The sequence below is a fragment of the Balaenoptera borealis genome (assembly GCF_965194805.1).
Source record: "Balaenoptera borealis genome assembly, chromosome: 6".
Lineage (NCBI taxonomy): Eukaryota > Metazoa > Chordata > Mammalia > Artiodactyla > Balaenopteridae > Balaenoptera > Balaenoptera borealis.
In genome coordinates, this window is record NC_138863.1 from 89,153,343 (window position 1) to 89,175,625 (window position 22,283).

Genomic DNA, 22,283 nt, shown 5'->3' on the forward strand with positions numbered 1-22,283 from the left:
TACAGTTTTATAAAAATTAAAACCAAACAAGAAAGGGAAAAGCAATTAAGTTTCAAACATCCCCTGCAAAATCAGTGGGAGGAGAGAGCTATTGAAATTTGTACATTTTATTTAAGCTATGTATTCATATTTATTCATATCTCTGGTAACATAATCTATGTTAAAGTTATTAGTCATTTGCATAAGATTTTTCTTTACCTTTCCCAGACAGCATTTAGAACAGGGATGGCAAAGAGGTTTAACTGCTATTCTGACTCTAAAAGATTGATAGTGATTTATGGATGGGTTTGTTGAAACAATTTTAAGGTCATTCTGGAGTCAGTGGTTAAGAATGTCATTATGGAGTGTGTATGAGGAAATAAATGTAAGCTGCATCTTGATTTACAAACTAAAAATGGAAATTACTATATTATTCTTGAATTCTCCCTTCATTCTATTATACTTGCAGATGATCCCATACAATTTAATACTTAAGTACAGGATGTCATATTTTAGACTACAAATATGTATTATGCATTGATCTTGTCTTGCTAACTAGGTTATAAACTCCTTGGTGACAGGGAACGGGTCTTAGGACTTCCTTATACTACCTAAACTCTCTAGGAAAGTATAAGGCACAGAGTAACCTCTGTATTTGTAGAAACTATCCGACTTTGTGGCATATGTGTATATGTTTCATCTTTATCATTTTAAAATGAGCTAGTATTTTTTTTGAAAAGTTACGTGGAAATATAGTGGAAGGAAAATAAAATAACACAGAAGGATTCAATGAAAAATCCATCTGTCTCCTACTCCAGGCACCTCGTCTTCCTCGCCAGAAGCAATCACTTTTTTCACTATTTCCTGTGTAACCCTCCAGAAAGAATTCATGTAGAGACAAGCCTATGCGTGTGCTTATATTGACATATGTATGGAAATATAGTCACAGATATTGGTAAACAGATAATTCTCTTCTAATATAAAAGAAAGCCTACAGCATACTCAGGTGTAGGCCTTTTTTTATTAACATGATTTGGAGATTGTTTTATTTTAATTTATGCAGAATTATCTCATTGTTTTTCACTCAAGTGTATAATTTCAATGTATGGATGCATTGTAATTGATGTTACCAGTCTTGCAATGCTGATTTAAGTTGTTACCAGACTTTTGCTAATATATACAAAGCAGCAACACATATCCTTGCATATGCATCTTTGTGCATCGGGCAAATATACCAATGAAAAAAATTCTAAAATTAGAATTACTGTGGTAAGGGGTTGATACATTTTTAATTTACTAGATTTCATAATATTGGCCTACAGAGAGATTATCCCAATTTGTAGCCCCTTCAACACTGGGGTTGTTTTTTTATACCCTTGTCAAATCTATCTTTGTGTTATACAACTTTTTAATCTTTATCAATCTGAGAGAAAAAATGCTATCATATTGCTGTTTTTGTTTACTTTTTAAATTGAAAGATTTTTTGAACATCTTATGTTTGTAAGCCATTATTGATTCATTGTGAATCTTGTATTTATATTAGTTTATTGATCTTTATCATATTGATTTATGAGGCTTTTCTATTTTAAAGAAATATGCCCTTTTTGTCAAATATAATGATTTTTTTTCGGTTTTATTGACTTTATGTTGACTCTGTAGATGGATTTTATTGCTCAGTGTGGACAGTATTTAAGTTTATCAATTTGTCCTTTATATTTTCTATGTTGGTAATGTTTTTGTTTTAATAGCTATTTTATTCTAGAATGTTTGTGTATTATCATTGTTATTATTTTAAAACACTTCTTTGATCTGTCTATAATTTTTTTTGGTGTAAGTATCAAGTAAAGATTCAGCATTTTTTTTTCTCCAGGTGGCTCGTCAACAATCCTAACATTATTAATTTTGTAATTATTTATTCTCTACTATTTTGAATTGCCAGTTTTTGTATATTAAAACCACGTACATAAGTGACTGTACTTCTCACGTCTCTATGCTGTTTAATTATTGATGCTAATTGATATCCTGTTATGAAAAAAATTTAACCAATGTTACTTTAAAACACTTCTAAATATCTGGCATATATAGTTCCTACTCATCAGTGTTCCTCTATTTTTTTTAGAAGACTCCTCATGATATTTGCAGTTTTATTTTCTTAAGTTTAGGATAAATTCATGGGATTACAATAATATTGTTACATTTTATTGGGATGGTATTAATTAGGGGAAAAATAATACCTTTAAATTAATATATCTTCCTCTCTAAAACCAAACTATATCTTTATTCCAGGCTTCTCTTGAGTTTCTTTATAAACTTTTAAATTTTCATATAAATTATGTACAGTTTTGGTGTAGTTTAACTCAAAATACTTTGTTTTATGGTAGATTTTTTGGTTGACCTTTTCTTCTACTATATTATCTTTGTATATATGAAATCTATTGATTTTTGTATAATTTTTGAAACTAGCTACATATTTTGTAAATTCTTAGTTTCTTATAGTTCTTATTTAGTTTTTATTGATTTATAATTATGTGATTATATTAACTGCATGTAATGATATTCTTTTCTAGTTTTATACCTCATTTCTTTCTATTGTCTAATTATATTACATAATATTTCCAGGCAATATAAAATAATAACATTATTAGTTTTATTTATGATGTTAAAGCAAAATTTTATAATGTTCCTCCATTTATATTCAAATTCATTAATGAAGTTTTCATTTTATGTGAATAAAATAATTCATTTTATTTTAAGAGTATTTTGATCAATAAATAATGTTGAATATTATCAAATTTATTTATATTAACTGTGGAACTGATCATTTGTGTTTTTTTCTTATTTGATATATAGTAGTATAGAGAATTATTAATATATTTCTATAAATAAAACATCTTTTCACAAATATTTTAAATATTTTAAAATTCAGTAGCCTTAAGTTTGAAGAAGACATTTAAATACATAATGACTCTTGGACATATACAATCTAACATTTTTCCATTTCCCTTTTATTTGCCCCACTCATTTTATGAGATGTTGGTGTAGTCAACCGATAACCAGTATTTATCTTTAGGAACATTTTTTATTCACATTACACATTAACATTGTATAATTCAGAAAAGATGATTAATTAGAAGAAAAATACAAATATTCTGGAAAGGAAGAATAATTTGCAGTGAAAAAAAAAAACAGTTTACATAGTCAATACCCATTGTTTTCTAGGAATTTCACATTGTTACTTTTGAACCATTCTGGCTAAACAATAATCACTTCATTTTTTTCTTTCAAAGTCAATAAAGAACATATTTCTCTAAATTTTGTCTGTATATATCTTAGCTACTAAAATGTTTAGTAACATTTTACATTCTTCTATGAAAGGGCATGTACATAAGTCTGAATGTGAGGAGTTGAGTTGCTAAGGTTATAAATGTAAATAGAAGGACATCTTCACCTTCAAAAATAAAGCATTTGCTTAATTTTAGGGCTCCAAAATACAGTGATAGCACTTATCTAAATTTAAGGCTCTGAAAAGGACTTATACTACTATAAATATATCTTTAAAATTTGCTTTTAAAAGTAAACTTTCAATGAGTTACAGATTTTTTTTTTTAAATAGGGTAAGGCAATAACTTGAAACTAACGAAAATATAAAGGCTTTAACACTAAGAACACTATTACAATGAGGACAAGAACTACTCAAATGCTGTCATGAAAATGTCAAACTATCAGCAAATAGATTTCTTGCTAATGGCAATTTGTTCTGCCTCTGACTGAAGACAATGACTACTCATTATTCCAGTGGCTTAATTGCAAAAATTAAATGCATGTTGTTGCTATTTTCTTAAGGGAGATGCATCAACAAAGCCTGGGTATGCGATGGAGATATCGATTGCGAAGATCAATCAGACGAAGATGACTGTGACAGTTTCTTGTGTGGGCCACCCAAGTACCCTTGTGCTAATGACACTTCAGTCTGCCTGCAGCCAGAGAAACTCTGCAATGGGAGAAGGGATTGTCCTGATGGGTCTGACGAAGGCGACCTCTGTGGTATTGCACGTTTCACTTCATTGCTTCTTTCTGGAGACTAGAACCTTTTAGTCCACTGGCTGATAGTTATTATAGTAGAATTTGTTCCGTCCAGTCATTTCTTTAAATGTAACTTTTAGGGTTGAATCCTGTTTACATTTTACAGGCACTGTATATTTATTTAAAAAATTAAATATGATCAGAAATCTCTAAAAATGAAATAGAAAAGACTACCTGATCCAACTAACTTAACAATTATACAGCTGCTTTCATCATTTAGATCTCTGAATATTCAATGATGTTCCCACAATTGAATTGATTATATTCTGTCAGTGAGTTGCTCAGAACAGAAGACTCCTGTTATTATTAAACTATGGGGTGAAATTTACTACCACTCAATGTATTTTGTCAGGACTTTGGATCATTACAACAGAAACCTTTTTTAAAAAGAGGAAAGGAAGAAACTGGATAATGAAATCAATAGAATATTACTTGATTTTATATAATTTTCTCAGAAGATTTTAGTTTTCATACAGTAGCTTTCTTTAGTATGCTTTATCTAGTTAAAATGATGATTTCAATGTGATAGCTTTTGAGCTTTGAAATCACTTTTCACTAGCCATCTCCTTATGCCACCAGCACATATAAAGCAATTACATTTCCTTCTCTGTGGGGAGATCAGAGATTGGCAAGGAGATTTTAAAAATATGTTTTCTAGATAATACTGAAGGTGACATCAATAGAGTAATGACAAAGATTTACAGCATGATAAGAACAATAATGAGATGACTTGAGGCTGTGAGAAAATGACTTTAGGAAATGATGAACCTGCCTGATTGGAAATAGGAAAGACAACTACATTTAAGCCTAAAGTTATCATATATTGATCTGAATTGAGCATTAATAACATACTGAGTGATATAAAAAAGACTGTTATTCTTTTTTAAATTTATGTAATAAAACATCCTTTCTTCCAAATAGTCTGTGATTCTATAAAATAACCTTGAAACAGTAACTGCAACAGTCTTCATTCAGTGATGCTATCATTTAAACAAACAGAAACCCTAAAATTAAATCAAAAAAATTACAAATAATGGATGACAGGCTTAGTTTATCTGTATTCACTTCTTTTTCTCCCAGCTTGTTCTCCCTGGTGGAGTAGTTCGGTGGATGGAAAGATCTCTTACATTACCATGTAAGAGAATTGCTCATGAAGTTTGTAAGAGCAATTCTAAAAGAAGGAAACTATCAACAGTCTTAAAATTGAAAGTGTATAATTATAGAAAAAAATGAGATTTTGACAAGTTTGAATTCTATTCTTCAATTACTTCAATTAAGTCACCTAGGCAGGTGGCTTAATTTCTGGAATTGTCAGTTTCCTTATAACAAAAATGGAGATGATGATATCTATTAGGAAATCATGGTAATAATACCTAATGCACTACAGGTCTTGAAATAAATTAGTGCTTTTCCATCTTTTCTTTACCCTTTGGGTTAAATGAAGTAAATAAAAGGCAAAGAAGAGAAAATACAGTCATTAAGAAAAATGAAGAGAATCATAAGAAAATGCAGCCTTATTTTCCTATTCTCTGCTCCCTAAATTGGGAAAATAAAAGAGAAAAGGGGATTTCTTCTGAATTCATTTCTCTGTCTACTTCAAGATTGAAAATCAGTTCTTGCTTATCAAGCTACTGTACTCATTGTCTAAGAAGCCTTGCTCAAAGATTTTAAATCATTACAGGGAGTGGAAAAGGTCACAGTAAAGCTAGGTGTGGAAGTATCAGAGGAGATAAAAAGACATTTGTACTGATTGCAGCACTGTGGCATATTGAACTCACATACTCTGTCCTTTATGAGGTGAAGTTGAGGGAGAATTAGAACAATGAAAAACAAAAACAATCACTGGTCAGGGGATTGACTGAATTGCAGAAGGCTCTTCTTTTCTCCGAAAAGGTGCTTTTATGTGCACCTTTGTAGTGTCAGTTTGTAGATGGTCGGCAATATTGATTCCTGTAGAGAAATGACACTTCGGTCTCTTGTTTTCAAATCCTTTTCCAACCAATACTAGGTTAGGCCCTGTCCAGCCAGGCGGGGCTGTTGGTTTGAGTGCTGCAGCAATGGGCATAATGAATCATTTACCCAGTGGACCTGAAAGATATACCAAGTGAATTAACTTTAAATAATTGACATGAATTGGCTTGTAGCTAAAGAGTTGATTTTAGAGAAAGATACCCAAAGTTGAAAGGGTTTTTTAAACCATTTGCTATAGATGGTGAAAATGTAGGGTTTGCCCTCTTCATGTCAACTCCTTCCAAATAGTTGTATCTAAAATAGCTGTTTTTTATCCCCCTACTCTACCCTACCCCCATTGAAATAAAAACAGGGATTGATTCATATCCTGTTCCTCAATACATGTAAAATTTATGAAAATGACCTGTAATCTGTAGACTTAATATTTGGGAGGTGTCTTGAGATGTAAACGTCCATCGTTTGGGTAGTGAGGTTGTTTGTTTTCTCCAAATAAATCTGGTCTATAAAATTTTAAAAAAAGAGAGAGCTCAAGAAGATAAGTTGAATCCTAGTGGAGAGATTATTTTTTCAGGGGGAATTTTAAGTGATTTCAAGAGGAAAGAGATATGCACTTAAGAAACAAATAAGAAGAGATTTCAATCATTCAAGAAGGGAGTTGACTGTTGATTTTTGTTAGAAGTGTATGTCAAAGATAAAACTGGATACTAGTTAAAGTGATATTTACTCAGTAATAACTATTGTGATAGGGAAGAGTATCCAACATGAATTGAAATCAGCTTCACCAAAACAAAAGATGAGAAACTTTTTAAAGGCTGGAATGTGCAATGGGAAAGGCACTAAGGGGTGTTAATGGGGCATTGGCCCATGTGACTAGGCCATCTGGGTTTGTTAACTGGTGCTCATCCCAGAAAAGAGACAAACTTCTCATACCTTTATGACTGGAGGCAGTGGTACAAGTCAGAGCAAGGTACCCACAGGGTTGGGAGTAAGGGTGAGAGAGTTATCTCCTTACATGTTTGCATTTCAAAAAGATGGCTTTCAGATCCTGGGGTTGGGAGGAACAGTTCTGGGTGGTAGATGATTGACATCTCAAAGGTACAGAGAAAGGATTTATATTGCAAGTTTTCTAAAGTAACTGCTCTGAGATGGGGTTCAGGGCCCTATCTGCCTATCATCAGGTTTTGGGGGAAACAATAGTAAATTTCTGCAGCATCATGGAGTCATGGAGCTTCCTCAGGCAGGCACTTTAAGGAGGGCTGAGGTCATTTTAGGGATGCTGCCATGAGCTGTTAAAAACTGGGCTAGTGTTTGTCCAAGTCTCTTATTGGCTTGGGAAGAGGGGGGTGGGGAGAGGATTAGACAATGAAATTGTTTGTGCTGAGAGTCTGCAGTTTTTATCAGCCAAGACTGAGGGTTCAGAGGTGCTTGACTAGAGTTTGGTCAATGAGAGAGTCTTTGTCAGGTAGCAAAAAATTTAAAAAGAAGCTGCAAGATTTAATGATAGGTTTAGGGTTAAGGGAAAATTGACAAGGGGCTAGCCATACAAATATTGCCATTAAATTTATATATTAAGTTGTAGAGTTTCAACGTGAATTTTGTTTATCCTAAAATCTAGGATTTAATTCCACAGGTAGTGTCAGAAAGAGACATTTGAACGCTGAGAGAACAGTCGTACTTGAAATAAGCTAAAAGCATTGTAACAACTTTTTTCACCCGCTGTGTATGATGACATTTCTTTACAGTAATTCTCTTGAAAAAGAATGTCAATGGAACAAAATGGGGCAAAGACTTTCAAACGACTGCTGTTTTGAAATGATTATGATTACAGGTGAACAAACATATTTGAAGGAACCAAGAAATGAATCTATTTTTTTTTCTTCTAAAATAATGTCAAACTTGAATTCTTAGAGAAAACAGTTAATGTAATCATTTTTCTTCTCTTATTACTGTAACTTCTTTTATGGTGACAAATGTGAAGAATAGTTGACCCATACAGAAGTTTAAAATGTGTAGAGAATATTTTTGAAAGCCTTACATTCCAGTCCAATTTTTTGAGCTGGATGAATTTCCATAGAGAACAGGAAATATTAGAGGTATATAAGTAATTATTATTGCAATTTGCCAATCATTGAACAACATTCCTTTTCAGTATGTCTCAAAACACACCTAACTGAACACTCTTTGAAAACTACTCAAACATATTTTTAAAGCAAAGAAAGACAACGCTTCCTTTGGCCTTATTACTATGTACCTAATAGTATATAATAATAGGTAATATCATGGTTGCAAAAACAATTATTTGCCATTTTTGTCAAGAGTGCAAATATGACATCTTGAAATTTCCCAGTTGGACAAATACTAGCTCAATTTAGGGGCAGTTGTGTGCTTTTGGATGATTTTGTTAAATTTTGTTATTCAACAAATATTTTTAACTGCTTACTCTGTGCTAGGCACTATGCTAGCTGTGGGATATACATGGTAAACAAAACGAATATTTGGCATACCCTCATGGGTCCTACAATCTTGTGATGAAATAGAATGATAAATAAATATATCTAATGTGTAATTATAAACTATAAGTGCCCTGAAAGAAAAGTTCTCTTTCTTTATACAGCAGTCTACTTGCTGATTATTTCAGCCAAAATGCCAGGTCAAGTATTTTTGTGTATTATTTATTATGTTTCCATGGCCTCATTGAATTAATAATAATAAGCAATATATGACGGACAATGTATAATTTACCTAATTTAAAAATGAATATCTAGGAAAATAAAAGTAAATAAATAAATATCTGTAGCCAGTAAAGGGCAAACTAATCCATTCTGGATTATTATTATAAATCACACTATAGATGTAGAAAAAGATATATAGATATAATACATACATGTGTATGTGTATGCCTGTTTATTTATAAACACTGAGATAAGTCAGATTTTCAGATCACCAGTGTATGTGAGTCCCTTTTGGAAGCCCTCAAAAACTGATTTTGCATAACTGCTAAAAGGCTCAGCGTAATCTTTCCAGTAATAACGGAAACATTGAACTCACTTTACTTCTACGGAGTAAAACAAAGTGTACTCCAAAGATTTATAGAAATGAAAATCTTCCATTCCCAATTTCTGTCATATAGAACTCTATTTGGTCATTAGATGAATTCTTTCATCATTCCTACCCCAACTTCTGGGACAAAAATCTAAAGAGTGCTTTCTCCATTCATTTATAATATCCTTGCTCTAATTCCAGCCTTAGAGAATTGAGTTCAATGATTAGTATTTAATTGAGCAAAACAGTTGATGATGCCCTATAATCTGTTCCTCTCCTTTTATAGATGAATGTTCACTGAACAATGGAGGCTGTAGCAACCACTGTTCTGTTGTTCCTGGAAGAGGAATTGTCTGTTCTTGCCCTGAAGGACTTCAACTCAGCAGAGACAATAAAACATGTGAAATTGTAGATTATTGCAGCAATCATCTGAAGTGCAGTCAAGTGTGTGAGCAGCACAAGCACACAGTCAAGTGCTCATGTTATGAAGGGTGGAAGCTGGATGTGGATGGTGAAAGTTGCACAAGTGTCAGTAAGTAGATGTGTGTTTTGCTATATTTAAGAATAGCAAGTGATATGTGTGTGTGTATGCGTGTTGTGTGTATCTTGCTATATTTAAGAATAGATATTGAGAAAAAAAATGCAAAAACACCTCAGAAATTCAATAATGGGTACAACTAATTTTAGAAAAGGCATTTAAGTATAATGTGTCATATTAGACCTACTTCAAAATCTTTTGGACAGAAAATATTACAATAATCCTTTACCATTACAGTCCATCTGATTATCTTTTCCTTAGATAACTGCTTTTGTCATCTTGCTCCCTAGGTGCTTATTTTTGTATGCTCCAAAGCATTTACTTTTATTTCTCTTTGAATGCTTTTTAGAACCCTCCAAAGACTGGCCCTGTCCCACACTTCCAACTGTATTTCTACTAGTCTTGAAAACAACTCCTTGCTCTGGCTGTGTTCATCTTCTGATTGCCCATTTAAGACATTCTGCTGATTCTCTAGATCATATTCCACAGTAGGAAAAGCAAACAAAGGCTATGGAATCTGAAATTTGAACTCTAATCCTATAAATAGCATTCATTATGTATGTGGCTGCAGGCAGGTTACCTAAAACTCCTTGAGCCTTAGTTTCCTCATCTTTCAAATATCAATTCCCATTACAACAACATGCTGTAAGAATAACATGAAGCACTTTTTGCTGTGCCCTATACCCATTAGGTGCTTAATGAATGGTGGCTTCCCATTGTCTTCTCCAGATTCTTAATTTGAGTCACAGGACACTTACAGGTCCATGGATAGAATTGAAGGGGTCCATGAAGTTTGTTAGGGAAAATTTTACACCTTTATTTTCTTTAATCTCTCACTGAAGGTTAACATTTCTTTCAATTGTGAATGTATACCACAGACCAGTTCTTAGCAGCAACTATGACTGTGTTTCCAATAGAAGTGATAGGCATATTCACATCATGTTAAAGTTGTTTCTAATATCGCAAAATATCACTTATGTTCAGGCTTTGAAAACCACTGCTACTTCAGTAATGGGAGTCATTAGACCCACTGCTCAATCTTGTTATTGAATGCATTAATTTTAAAAAGTACATATATTACTCCATGAAAAATTGTTTTTTTTGAATTTTGACAATTGTATTTGAATATATTTGATACTTTTTTCTATGTAAACTTTTTTTTTTTTTTACTTTTTTCTTACTGTTTTTGTAGTCTTTAAAAATTTCTGATTAGGAGTACCCAGGCTTCATCAGGCTCCTAAGAACCCATACATCATAAACTTTTTTCATTTTGTTTCTTCTGCTTATATTGTACTTTCCCTCTTTGTCTCTAAAAATCCTAGATATTTTTTAACACCTACTAGGTCAAATCTTTCTTCTTTAATAGAGTCTTCTTCCAAATATTCTTGCTCTCCACTTACTTCTCCTTTCTGTATCTAGAATTTGTCCAAGACAATATGTGGTCACATTTTTTTTTTTTTTATAACAGTATCTCTTTTTTTTTTTTTTTTTAACTTTGGGTTTATTTATTTATTTATTTATTTATGGCTGTGTTGGGTCTTCGTTTCTGTGCGAGGGCTTTCTCTAGTTGTGGCAAGCGTGGGCCACTCTTCATTGCGGTGCGCGGGCCTCTCACTATCGCGGCCTCTCTTGTTGCGGAGCACAGGCTCCAGACGCGCAGGCTCAGTAATTGTGGCTCATGGGCCCAGTCTCTCCGCGGCACGTGGGATCCTCCCAGACCAGGGCTCGAACCCGTCCGTGTCCCCCGCATTGGCAGGCAGACTCTCAACCACTGCACCACCAGGGAAGCCCTGTGGTCACATTTTTAATTTGCTTTTTTTATTTCTATCTTCTTCCTTTGCTCTTTACTTCTCCAATAAAGTGATAAGCATCTTGAAGTCAGAAATCAAGTTATAGATTTTTCTCTTGTGTTTTACATATATCCAATAAAATAATATGCAATTAAAAACATGATTTTTTTCAGGGAATGTTAAATTATTTTCTTATTTTATTTCAAATGTTGTCTTGTAGTTGTTTTCTCCTAGCTGTTAAAATTTGAGTCCTAGAGGCATAAGTTTCCCAAACATTTATCTATTTCTCATTCAAAATTCTTGCACAACATAATTGGCATGAGAAGCTGAAAAAAAAATAGCAGTTTGTTGTAATAAAAATAGCCATTTCATATACATGTTTGGAATAGGGAAATGATAGATCAAACTTTGACCTCAGATATATTTATAATCATGTTTTACATGAGAATTGGCTCTATGTCTGGTTTTCGGATACAGATGACAAAATGATTGACTTATTATAGTGGCTTTGTACTCTGTGAAATCAATCACAACTCAAGCTGAATATTAGAACAATTAGAATATTAGAACAATTCAACATTTGAACATAATTTACCAGGTGCAAAGATAATTTCTAATGAAATTGACCACTTCTACCCTCAGCTTAGAAAGAAACTCTAATAGTACCATATCATTTCTCACTGTTAAGGTTGCTGTATTTCACACCTGGCTTTGTTTATAATTTAACAGAGAAGCAAAAGTATATTTTACCTTTTAAAGTTAGTACAGAGCTTTTCTTACATGGAAACTTTAACCTGCTGGTTAATTTATCCCTTCCTCAATATACAGTATATTAAATACCATTATCAGCATTTATATTGTTACAGATAATAGAGGTTTTGTTAGGTATTAAAACTTATTTTTGATTTAAACCAATTTTCATACATAAAAAAAATGTATTCTGTGTTTTATTCATATCATTTCCTTTTGAAAAACCTACAGCAGATTCATAGTTCAATAAAAATGAATTGACTATTGATTATTGGACTTTAAAAGTAAAATTTCTTTTTTCTTGCTCTTCTTTTGTTCTTTTTTCCCATCATTCTTAAGCTGAGTGCTTCTTTTTAAAATGTGTTCTCTCTATTGAATGCAATATCTGTGCTTATTCTTCTTGACATTTTAAAAATAAAAAATAATAGTACTCTTTATGCCTCAAATTAGAAGCATGACTCACCCATTTTTTTCCTCCTGAATTTTCCTCTGTAGTTGTCTCATATTCTCTTATTTCTTTCTAATCATCCCTTCCTAAATTCTTTACACTCTGCCATTGGCTGAATTGCTGAACTTACTCTATTTTCTCTAAGTTCACTTTTAACATCTTATTAGTTAACTATAATTATTTTCAAAATACTATTTTTATAATCTTTTTTATTTATTTAATAAAAATAAATCTCACTTCCTTTGGGTACCTGGATACTTTATTTTATCAGTGCCTTACATGTTCCCTCTTTAATACGTAATTTATTAATCACCTTTCTCTGAAGTATTTTCTTTTTACTTATGAAAACCCAGACTATTGCTACTGACTGCATTTCTTTTCTATCTCTGGTTTCTTTGCTGTTTGGTAGGTAGCCTACTTACAAATTTGCAGCATATTTCTAGTAACATTGGAAAGAGCATTGTAGCATCTCCCTTTTATTTTCTTTTAACCTGAATTAGGTTAGATTTACCCACCAATATATTTCTTTGTTCTTAATCGCTCGTTTTTTAAAAGATTTTTTTATAACTGTATTTATTTTAAAACTTATATCTTTTTAAAGAAAGAGATCGTGGATGTAAACAAAACTGCATAAACATAATGATCACCTAGCAGTACACTGTGTCCATCACCCCAACTTTTTTTATTTTTTGGAGCCCCATTTACTTTATATTTTTTTATTGAGTTATAGTTGATTTGGAGCTCCATTTACTCCATTTTTTATGTATTTAAACAAATTTTTTTTATTGCACCCAAACTTTAATTCTAAAAAAAAAAGCATCTGTGCCACAGCACAGTTCAGGCATGTTGTAATGATGATGGCAGTCTTCTTTTCAGCCTATTTTTTATCATCCTCTTGTTTCTACAGTTTGTGAGAAGTAAAATATCAAAAAGTTGAAGGAATATAATATTTTTATTGAAAAGGGAGAGGGTAATCCAGATCTGGAAGATGAGAATTGATGAAAAGAGCTCAGACATATAGTAAAGAATAAAGTGATGTTAAGCAGATGGGCTACCTTGGGGAATAATGGAAGATAAAGGTGAAGAGATCAGGGCAGTGAAGCTGTGGTGGTTTATAATCTGGCCATCCATTCCTTTATTTATCTTAATAAAGTGAGAGTTTTACATATCAGTCTCCATCCATGATTTTAAAGTAACTCTTCATTATTTATGAAAAGAACCTCATATCCTCAGCCCAACATTAAGGGCTTTCTTCATTTTTGTTCATTTAATCTCTCCAATCTGATGTTTCATTGTCTTCCACTGTGGGTTTCCACTCCACGCACATTATTTCTGGTTTCGTCATTAGTAATGATAATAAATGCATCATGGCCAAGAATGTAAAGTACTTTCACATATATGACTTCATTTTACCATCTCCTTCATGTACGCTGCTCATTGTCATCTATGACTTTTCAATATGACAGTATCTTCTACATTCTCTCTGGAAATCTGAATCCTATACTCTATTCAAAACTCCCACCTCTATGAATCATTTCTGTTTTTTCTTTCTTTTTTTTCCTTTCTATTTTCATTTTTATTTATTTTTTATTGAAATGTAGTTGATTTACAATGTTGTGTTAGTTTCAGGTGCACAACCAAGTGATTCGGTTTTATATATGTATATATATGCCTTTCAGATTTGTTTCCCTTATAGGTTATTACAAGATATTAAGTATAGTTCACTGTGGTTATCTGTTTTATACATAGTAGGTCCTTGTTGGTTATCTATTTTCTATATGGTAGTGTGTATATGTTAATCCCAAACTGCATATAAATAATTTCTTAAAGTTAATTATAATATTACTGATAGCTACCATTTATCAAGCATCTAAAATGTCATAGGTAATTTATTTATAACTCACAAGAAGCCAATTAGATATTATTAATTCTCTGATTTTATACCTATGGAAACTGAGCCACAGAAGGTTACTTCATTTGCCCAGAGCCTTGTGGTAAAGAGATGTTAGAGAAGAGCTTTTGCGCTTCATTCCTCCTGACTCCAAAGCAAGAGTTTTACAAGCCATTCCAAAGATCCAGGCCATCTCTATGTACTGTGTGCTCTCAGATTCCCACGATGCCTTTGAACAGTCTGTTTTATAAGCTTATTTCTGTCCCTTACACCTAAGATTTTTTCAGAGTGGAGGTTGAATCAAATTATTTTATAGTTCTTTTGAAATATATGAAAATTGTGAAATACATGAAATTTTGGTAACATTTCTCTAGAAAAAGTCTTATTTTTACCTATTTTGATATATTATTAAAGTATATATCTCACTCTATCTTTTTATTTTATATATTCTTAATTATTTCCTACTTTCATTCCTTCTGTTGTTCATTTGTACATATATTGTATATGTATATGTATATCTACCTGTATATGTATTGGTCCTGCCATAGGTTTATCTATACTTTATTAGTTTTTCAAACAAATGACTTTGGGTTGTTTTGATAATCTATTTTTCTCTATCTTATCAGTTGCCATAGTTATTTTTTCTAATTCCTTTGCATTAATTCTTTTTATATTTTCTGAATTATTGAGTTTAAATAAGATATTAATTTTTAATGGATGAATTCTCAACTTTATTCAACTAGCACAAATACACAGAGAAGGAAAACATTAAATTGTCAGAATGTTACATTGTCTTTCCTTATATAGATGGAAAAGTTTTCAGAGCTGAGGATAGTTATACAGATTAATCTGAATGAGGTAAAAAATATATGATTTTTAGTTAACAGTGAACTAAAAATAGTATATGTACAGTTTTTTACTCTTTATAAATTTCCACACTTATTACCATATTTCTTTTTTCTTAGATAGATTGAGATATACACTTCAGTGGTTTATAGTATATTTAGAGAGCAATACAACCATTACTGCTATCTAATATTATTATATTTTAATCACCCTCTCAACAAACCCCATAGGCATTAAAAGTCACTCCCCATCAACCCCAGGCCTGACAACCACTAATTTATTTTCTGTCTCTATAGATTTGCCTATTCTGGACATTTTATAAAAATGGAATTGTAGAGGATGTGGTCTTTTCTGACTGACTTTTTTCACTTGTCATAATGTTTTCAATGTTCAACCATGTTTTAGCATACATCAGTACTTTATTTCCTTTTATTGTAGAATAAAAATCTCTTGTATTGATATACCACATTTTGTTTATCCATTTATCAGTTGATGGGCATTTGGATTGTTTCCAATTTTTGGTTATTATGAGTAATTCTGCTATGAATATTTATGTACAAGTTTTTGTGTGGACATGCATTTCATTTCTCTTGGGTGAAAACTAAGAATGGAATTGCTGGGTCATATGGTAACTCAATGTTTAACGTTTTCAGGAACTGCCAAACTGTTTTCCAGAGTGGCTACTTCATTTTAAAGCCCCATCAGCAATGTACGAGGGCTTCAGTTTCTACACAATCAATTTCCGTCAATTTTTACTGTCCATCTTTTTTTTATTATAGTCATCCTAGTGGGTACAAAGTGGTATCTCATTGTGCTTGACTTTTTTCCCTTATGACTAACAACGTTGAGCATCTTTTCTTGTGCTTATTGGTCATTTGTGTATCTTCCTGGGCAACATGCCTGTTCAAGACCTTTGCCCAGTTTTAAACTGGGTTATTTATCTTTTTAGTTTTGAGTCATAATTGTCCTTTACATATTCTAGATACAAGTCCCTAATCAGATATGTACTTTGGAAATATTTTGTCCCATTTTGTAGGTTGTTTTTTCACCTTTTCACTTTCTTGATGTTGTCCTTTGAAGCTCAAAAGTTCTTTTTTTTTTTTTTGGATGAAGTTCTTGTTGTTTTTCTTTTGTTGCTTGTGCTTTACGGTCATAGCTGAGAAACCATTGCCTAATCTAAGGTCATTAAGATATACTCCTATGTATTCTTCTAATAGTTGTACAGTTTTAGCTCTTACATTTAGGTCTATACTACATTTTGAGTTAATTTTTATATATGATGTGAAGTTTCATCTTCTTTCTTTTGCATGTGGAAATCCAGCACAATTTCTTGAAAAGACTCTTCTTTCCCCATTGAACAATTCCCTGGAGATTGGGCTTTTGGGGGAGCTCCAAAACTCATCTATCCCCTCTGGTGGTTTCTGGGCTGTCTGTGTCCAAGGCTGCCACAAAGCTGGGGAAAGGGATGCTGGGGAAACATGATTGGTGCATGTTTGTTTTTTTTTTTAATTAATCTATTTTTTAATGTTTATTTTATATTGGAGCATAGCTGATTAACAATATTGTGTTAGTTTCAGGTGTATAGCAAAGTGATTCAGTTATACATACACATGTGTCTATTCTTTGTCAAGTTCTTTTCCCATTTAGGTTATTACAGAATATTGAGCAGAGTTCCCTGTACTAAACAGTAGGTCCTTGTTGTTTATGTATTTTAAATATAGCAATGTGTATAGGTCAATCCCAACCTCCCAGTCTATCCCTCCCCCCCAGCCCTTACCCTCTGGTAATAATAAGTTCGTTCTCTAAGTCTGTGTATCTGTTTCTGTTTTGTAAATAAGTTCATTTGTATCATTTTTTTTTTAGATTCTTCATGTAAACATATCATATGATATTTATCTTTCTCTGTCTGACTTACTTCACTTAGTATGATAATCTCCAGGTCCATCCATGTTGCTGCAAATGGCAGTATTTCATTCTTTTTTTTTTTTTTAATAAATTTATTTTATTTATTTATTTTTGGCTGCGTTGGGTCTTCGTTGCTGCGTGCGGGCTTTCTCTGGTTGCAGCGAGTGGGGTCTACTCTTTGTTGCAGTGCGTGAGCTTCTCAGTGCGGTGGCTTCTTTTGTTGCAGAGCACAGGCTCTAGGCACGTGGGCTTCAGTAGTTGTGGCACACAGGCTCAGTAGTTGTTGTTCGCGGGCTCTAGAGCACAGGCTCAGTAGTTGTGGCACATGGGCTTAGTTGCTCCGTTGCATGTGGGATCTTCCCAGACCAGGGCTCGAACCTGTGTACCCTGCATTGCCAGGCGGATTCTTAACCACTGTGCCACCAGGGAAGCCCTATTTTATTGTTTTTAATGGCTGAGTAAATGGGATTGATGCATGTTAAAATGCTACAAAGTTTGCTGTTCTCAATGATATTCAGCATTTTTTCTTAATAAACACTCACTGGATTGTTACTAGAATTTGGTTAATTTCTAGAGTTTAGAAAAAATAATTTTGACCATTTTGCTAGTATTCTCATTGTTTTTATAGAGGAGAAGATTTTTGGAAGTCCTTACTCCACCATTTAGAAATTATTCTCTATATCATTAATTTTTAATTGTCTCATGGTTTTTAATCTACACATTTGATGCCGTAATAGCTCTATTTCTGAATTCCCTATTTGAGGTCCCGTTAGTCAAGAAATTGTTTAGTAATTATTTTTAGTTTAAAGCATATGAGGAGCTTAGCAGTCTTTATTGTTGATTTTTAGTTTCATTTCATTGTGCTCAGAGCGTGTGTTCATTATTAGTTTGATTCTTTGCTATCTCTTGAGACTTACTTTGTGGACTAGAACATGATCATTTTGTTAAATGTTTCATGTGTACTTAGAGAGAATATGCCTTCTATTTTGATGGCACCAATTTCTATATATTTCCTGTGTGTTGAGTTTTGTGTTGATTTTGTTGTTCTCATTATATTTGTTATAATTTTTTCTATCAGTTTGAATGGGTTATGGTTGAAACTCACACAGTATAATCATGGATTTATTAATTTCTCCATTTAATTATGTCAAGTTTTGCTTTATATATTTTTTAATCTATTATTGGGCATATACTATTTTAAGAGTTATATTTTATCTGTTGAACTGTTCATATTATCATATAATAGTGAGCCTTTTTATTTCTATGAAAGCTGTTTGCTTTGAAGTTTCTTTTGGCTAATATTAATATTAATTTATTAATAAGGCAATTAATATTTTATGACTATTCACAAATAAAATTTTAGAACAAACACATCACCAAAATTATTTATTTAAAAAATCAAGACAGCTAGACCTATGCAGTTTTCGTGATGGCCTTTTATTGTTAGCAGAGGCAAGAGTAGAATCCAGGTCTTCTATTATAAAATTTCTTTCTACTCAGTTGTAACAGAGAAGGCAATAATTTTTGGTTCAAGAGAATATACTTTCTCAAATAGAGCATGAAAGTAAGAGCAGTAAACGATCTCTTAAATATGAATTCTCCTGAAGGGAAAGCATGTTTTACAGTATTCGTTATACTGAATTACCTTGCTCAACATATATGTCATGCCCAAACAATCCTTGTTTTATTTATGAGTATTTCTTAGAAGCCGATATGAAATTTCTTCTATTACTAGTTTAAAATTTCATTCAGAAAAATAATTAATTTACGTAGGAAATATATGCAAATGCTAAAAAAAAAAATGAACCTATGCAGAATAAAGTAAAACTTAGTTTTCTTCCCACTCCTGAACTCATCACCAGTTCCCATGGCAGAAGTAACAGCATTCCTTCATTAATCTTTCAAGATGTATTCTGTGATTTACCATCACATAGGTCTAGAAAAATCTTTTATTTTTAACTTAAATGGTAGCATATCATGCACACGGTTCACATCTTGCTGTTATCAACTTACAAAATATTGGAAATTATTCCACATCAGCACATGCATATTAATCACATTCATTTACGTGGCTTTATAATATTATACTCTGTGACTATCATACATTATTTATGCAGCCATCTATTGATGAACATTAATGTTGCTTAATCTTTTGCTACCAGAAATAATATTGCAAAGGATTTCCATCCTCATCTGCAAATTTTCATATGTACAACTCTATCTTTACAAATGGACCTACTTGATCAAATAGTGTATATATATATATATATATATAAACTTTTGATGGAATATTGCACAGTGACTCTACTTAGGGGTTATATTTTCGTTATCAATATACCAGAGTGCTTTTTGTCTACATTTTAATCAAAACAGTGTCTTATCAAATATTTTCAGAGTTTTAAAATCCATTTATCATTTTATGACAGAAATTGAATACTTTTTAAAATTTCAAAGTTGTTTATATTTTCCTTTCTTTGAATTTTCTTTTTAATACCCTTTGCCCCGTTATTCATGTGAGTATTTTTTCTTGTCAATTTGTAGGAGCTCATATGTATTAAATAATTTAATCCTTTATTATATTGCAAATATTTTACCCAGTTTGCCTTTTGTCTTTTGACATATTTTACATTGTTTTTCTCCTACAATTTCTTCAGTAACATTAAATGTCATTCTTTTCTTTAGGTCTTCTATGATTTGTATCAAACTCAGAAAGGCTTTCCTCATTCTAGCATACTAAAAATAAAATAACACATATATTTATGTATGTAAGAAAAGTAGATACTTTTGAAGAAGCAGTCATTTTGTGATTTAAAAACTATGTGTTTTTTAACATTATTCAATATAAGCTTCTCTAGCAAGTAGCTGCTGCACCTACAATTTACTACTTAACTAAGGGCAAACAAACTATAAGCCAAAGGAAGGGGAGGCTCTTCAGAGCTGTAACGTCCCTAGTTTCAGCACATGCTAAGAAATATCTGACTATTTTTGATGTGTCATCATCCAACCTTTTCTCTTACCCAGTACCTCTTTTGCTTATTCCTTTGAGCGATTTCTGGAACTTAATAGTCATAATAATTATTAAATATTTATTAAGATATTATTAAGTATTCACACTTTTAATTGTCAATTATCCTGATAACTTAGTATGTTATACACTTTGTAAATTAAAATATTGAGGATCAGAGGGTCTGAGTAAATTTCTCAAATTTATACAGCTAGTTGATAGCAGAGCTCTGTCTTAAACCCACAGTTTCTGACTCCAAGTCTGTTACTTGCTGACTACATCACACTTACCGCTACATTTGTGTTTACTGTGATGATTTTCAGCTTATAAAACAAATTTGCATACGTCATCTAATTGGATTCTGATAGCAACAGTTTAAATTAGATTGAAAGGTGGTTATTGTTAACCTCATTTTACAGGTAAGGACATTTAATTCCTGAAAAGATAAAGAATGTTTCTAAGCTAATAGTTGTTTCATAGCCAAAGCAGGTAATCAAATAAGGATTGCTGATCCAAAATTAGATATTATTTCTTTTAAACAACTGTGCATCTAACACAACCTTATTTTATTTTTTTTACTTTAAAAACGCTAAATTTTGGATTTTAAATTTTATGAGTACTTGTTCTATTGGGAGCTTTCTGGAACTGGTTATTTTGTACATGTTTGGTATCTTGTATCAGTTAGCTATTATCACAGTAATGTTGTACAATAAACACCACAATACCATGCAATAAATAACCATAATACCTAAATGATATTAGGTATTATATCAACAATATACATAATGTTTGCTCACAAATTCTCAGGATTTCTGGGCAGTTCTTATGGTCGTGGCCAGGCTTGCTTATACTCTGTGATCAGCTGAAGGGCAGGTAGATGACTCTGCTGATTGTGGCAGCATGTCTCCCATGCTAGCTGTCACATGGTCTCTTAAGATGGATTCAACTCTTCTCCACATTTAATCACTCAAAACACATTTATTTAATGTGCTGGGCAGAGCTCCCTAAAGTAGATTCACCTCCAGTGAAAAAAAAATGGCAGGAGACTTCCCTCCACCTTCTAATCTAATACCTGGTATGTACTATGTATTCCCTGGTGCTAGGTGTTAGGGACAGTATAATGAGCAAGACAGGTGAGATCCCTGTTTAAGAGAGTTTATAATCCAGTGAGGAAGATCAATGGCAAACAAGGAAATATTGATTTTAAAGTGTACCTCAAAAAAAATAAACAGGCTATGATGATATAGAATAATGGAAGTGTGCTTTTATTAGATAACTGATCAGGAAAGACCTCTCTGAGGAAATAAGATTAATAAGAACAGTAAACCTGGTTGCAATTGACAAAATCCCAGTTCAAATGAAGTTGAATATAGAGTTAAGTGCATTGGCTCATATACTGAAAGTATGAGAAATGTATAGGGGATTTGAAGGAAGGAGCTAATCTTAGGGGTAATTGGAACTACGGATTTAAATGTCCTTAGGACATCATGGTCTCTCCCCTGGTCATCACTGCTTCTGTTTCTGAGGCTTTTTTTTTCTCTTCTCCTACAATACCACGAGTAGACTTACAGAAACTTCAAGGACATGAACTGACCACACTAGGCTGAGAAATCTGTGACCATAGAAGAAAAGAGACTCTTTCCCCTCACCTTGAAAACTTCTCTGGAATTTTACAAACCCGTCTTCCTGACTTAGATCTCACATCCACCTCTTGAGCCAACCACTTTGGCCTGGGATAATTATAACAGCTCACATTCACAGACATGTATAGACTTGGGATAGGAAAACCAATTTCCCTAAAGAAAAGCACAAAAGGGTGGCACTAACATGGAAACAGGAGAAATCTTTGTGAGCCTGGATCCCTCCCTCAAAATGTATATTCATCAAGTGAATTCATGTCTAACCCATATTAGTATGTCCAATGGTAGTTGGTATAGGACTTAGTACATTTTCAAAATGATAATATAATTTCTGTAACTTTTGGGTATTAAAGATTCTTTCTTTTAGGTACAAAAATATAAAACTTTAATCTCATA

General features: G+C 32.4%; 1 protein-coding gene across 1 annotated transcript in view; it reads left to right on the top strand.

The window, feature by feature from the left end:
- Positions 1-22,283, top strand: part of LRP1B (LDL receptor related protein 1B) — a 1,905,856-nt gene that overhangs the window by 1,205,652 nt on the left and 677,921 nt on the right. The window contains exons 23-24 of the mRNA XM_082395829.1: positions 3,823-4,023; positions 9,362-9,607. Coding sequence (XP_082251955.1) covers positions 3,823-4,023; positions 9,362-9,607 — 447 coding nt within the window. The remainder of the gene's footprint in view (positions 1-3,822; positions 4,024-9,361; positions 9,608-22,283) is intronic.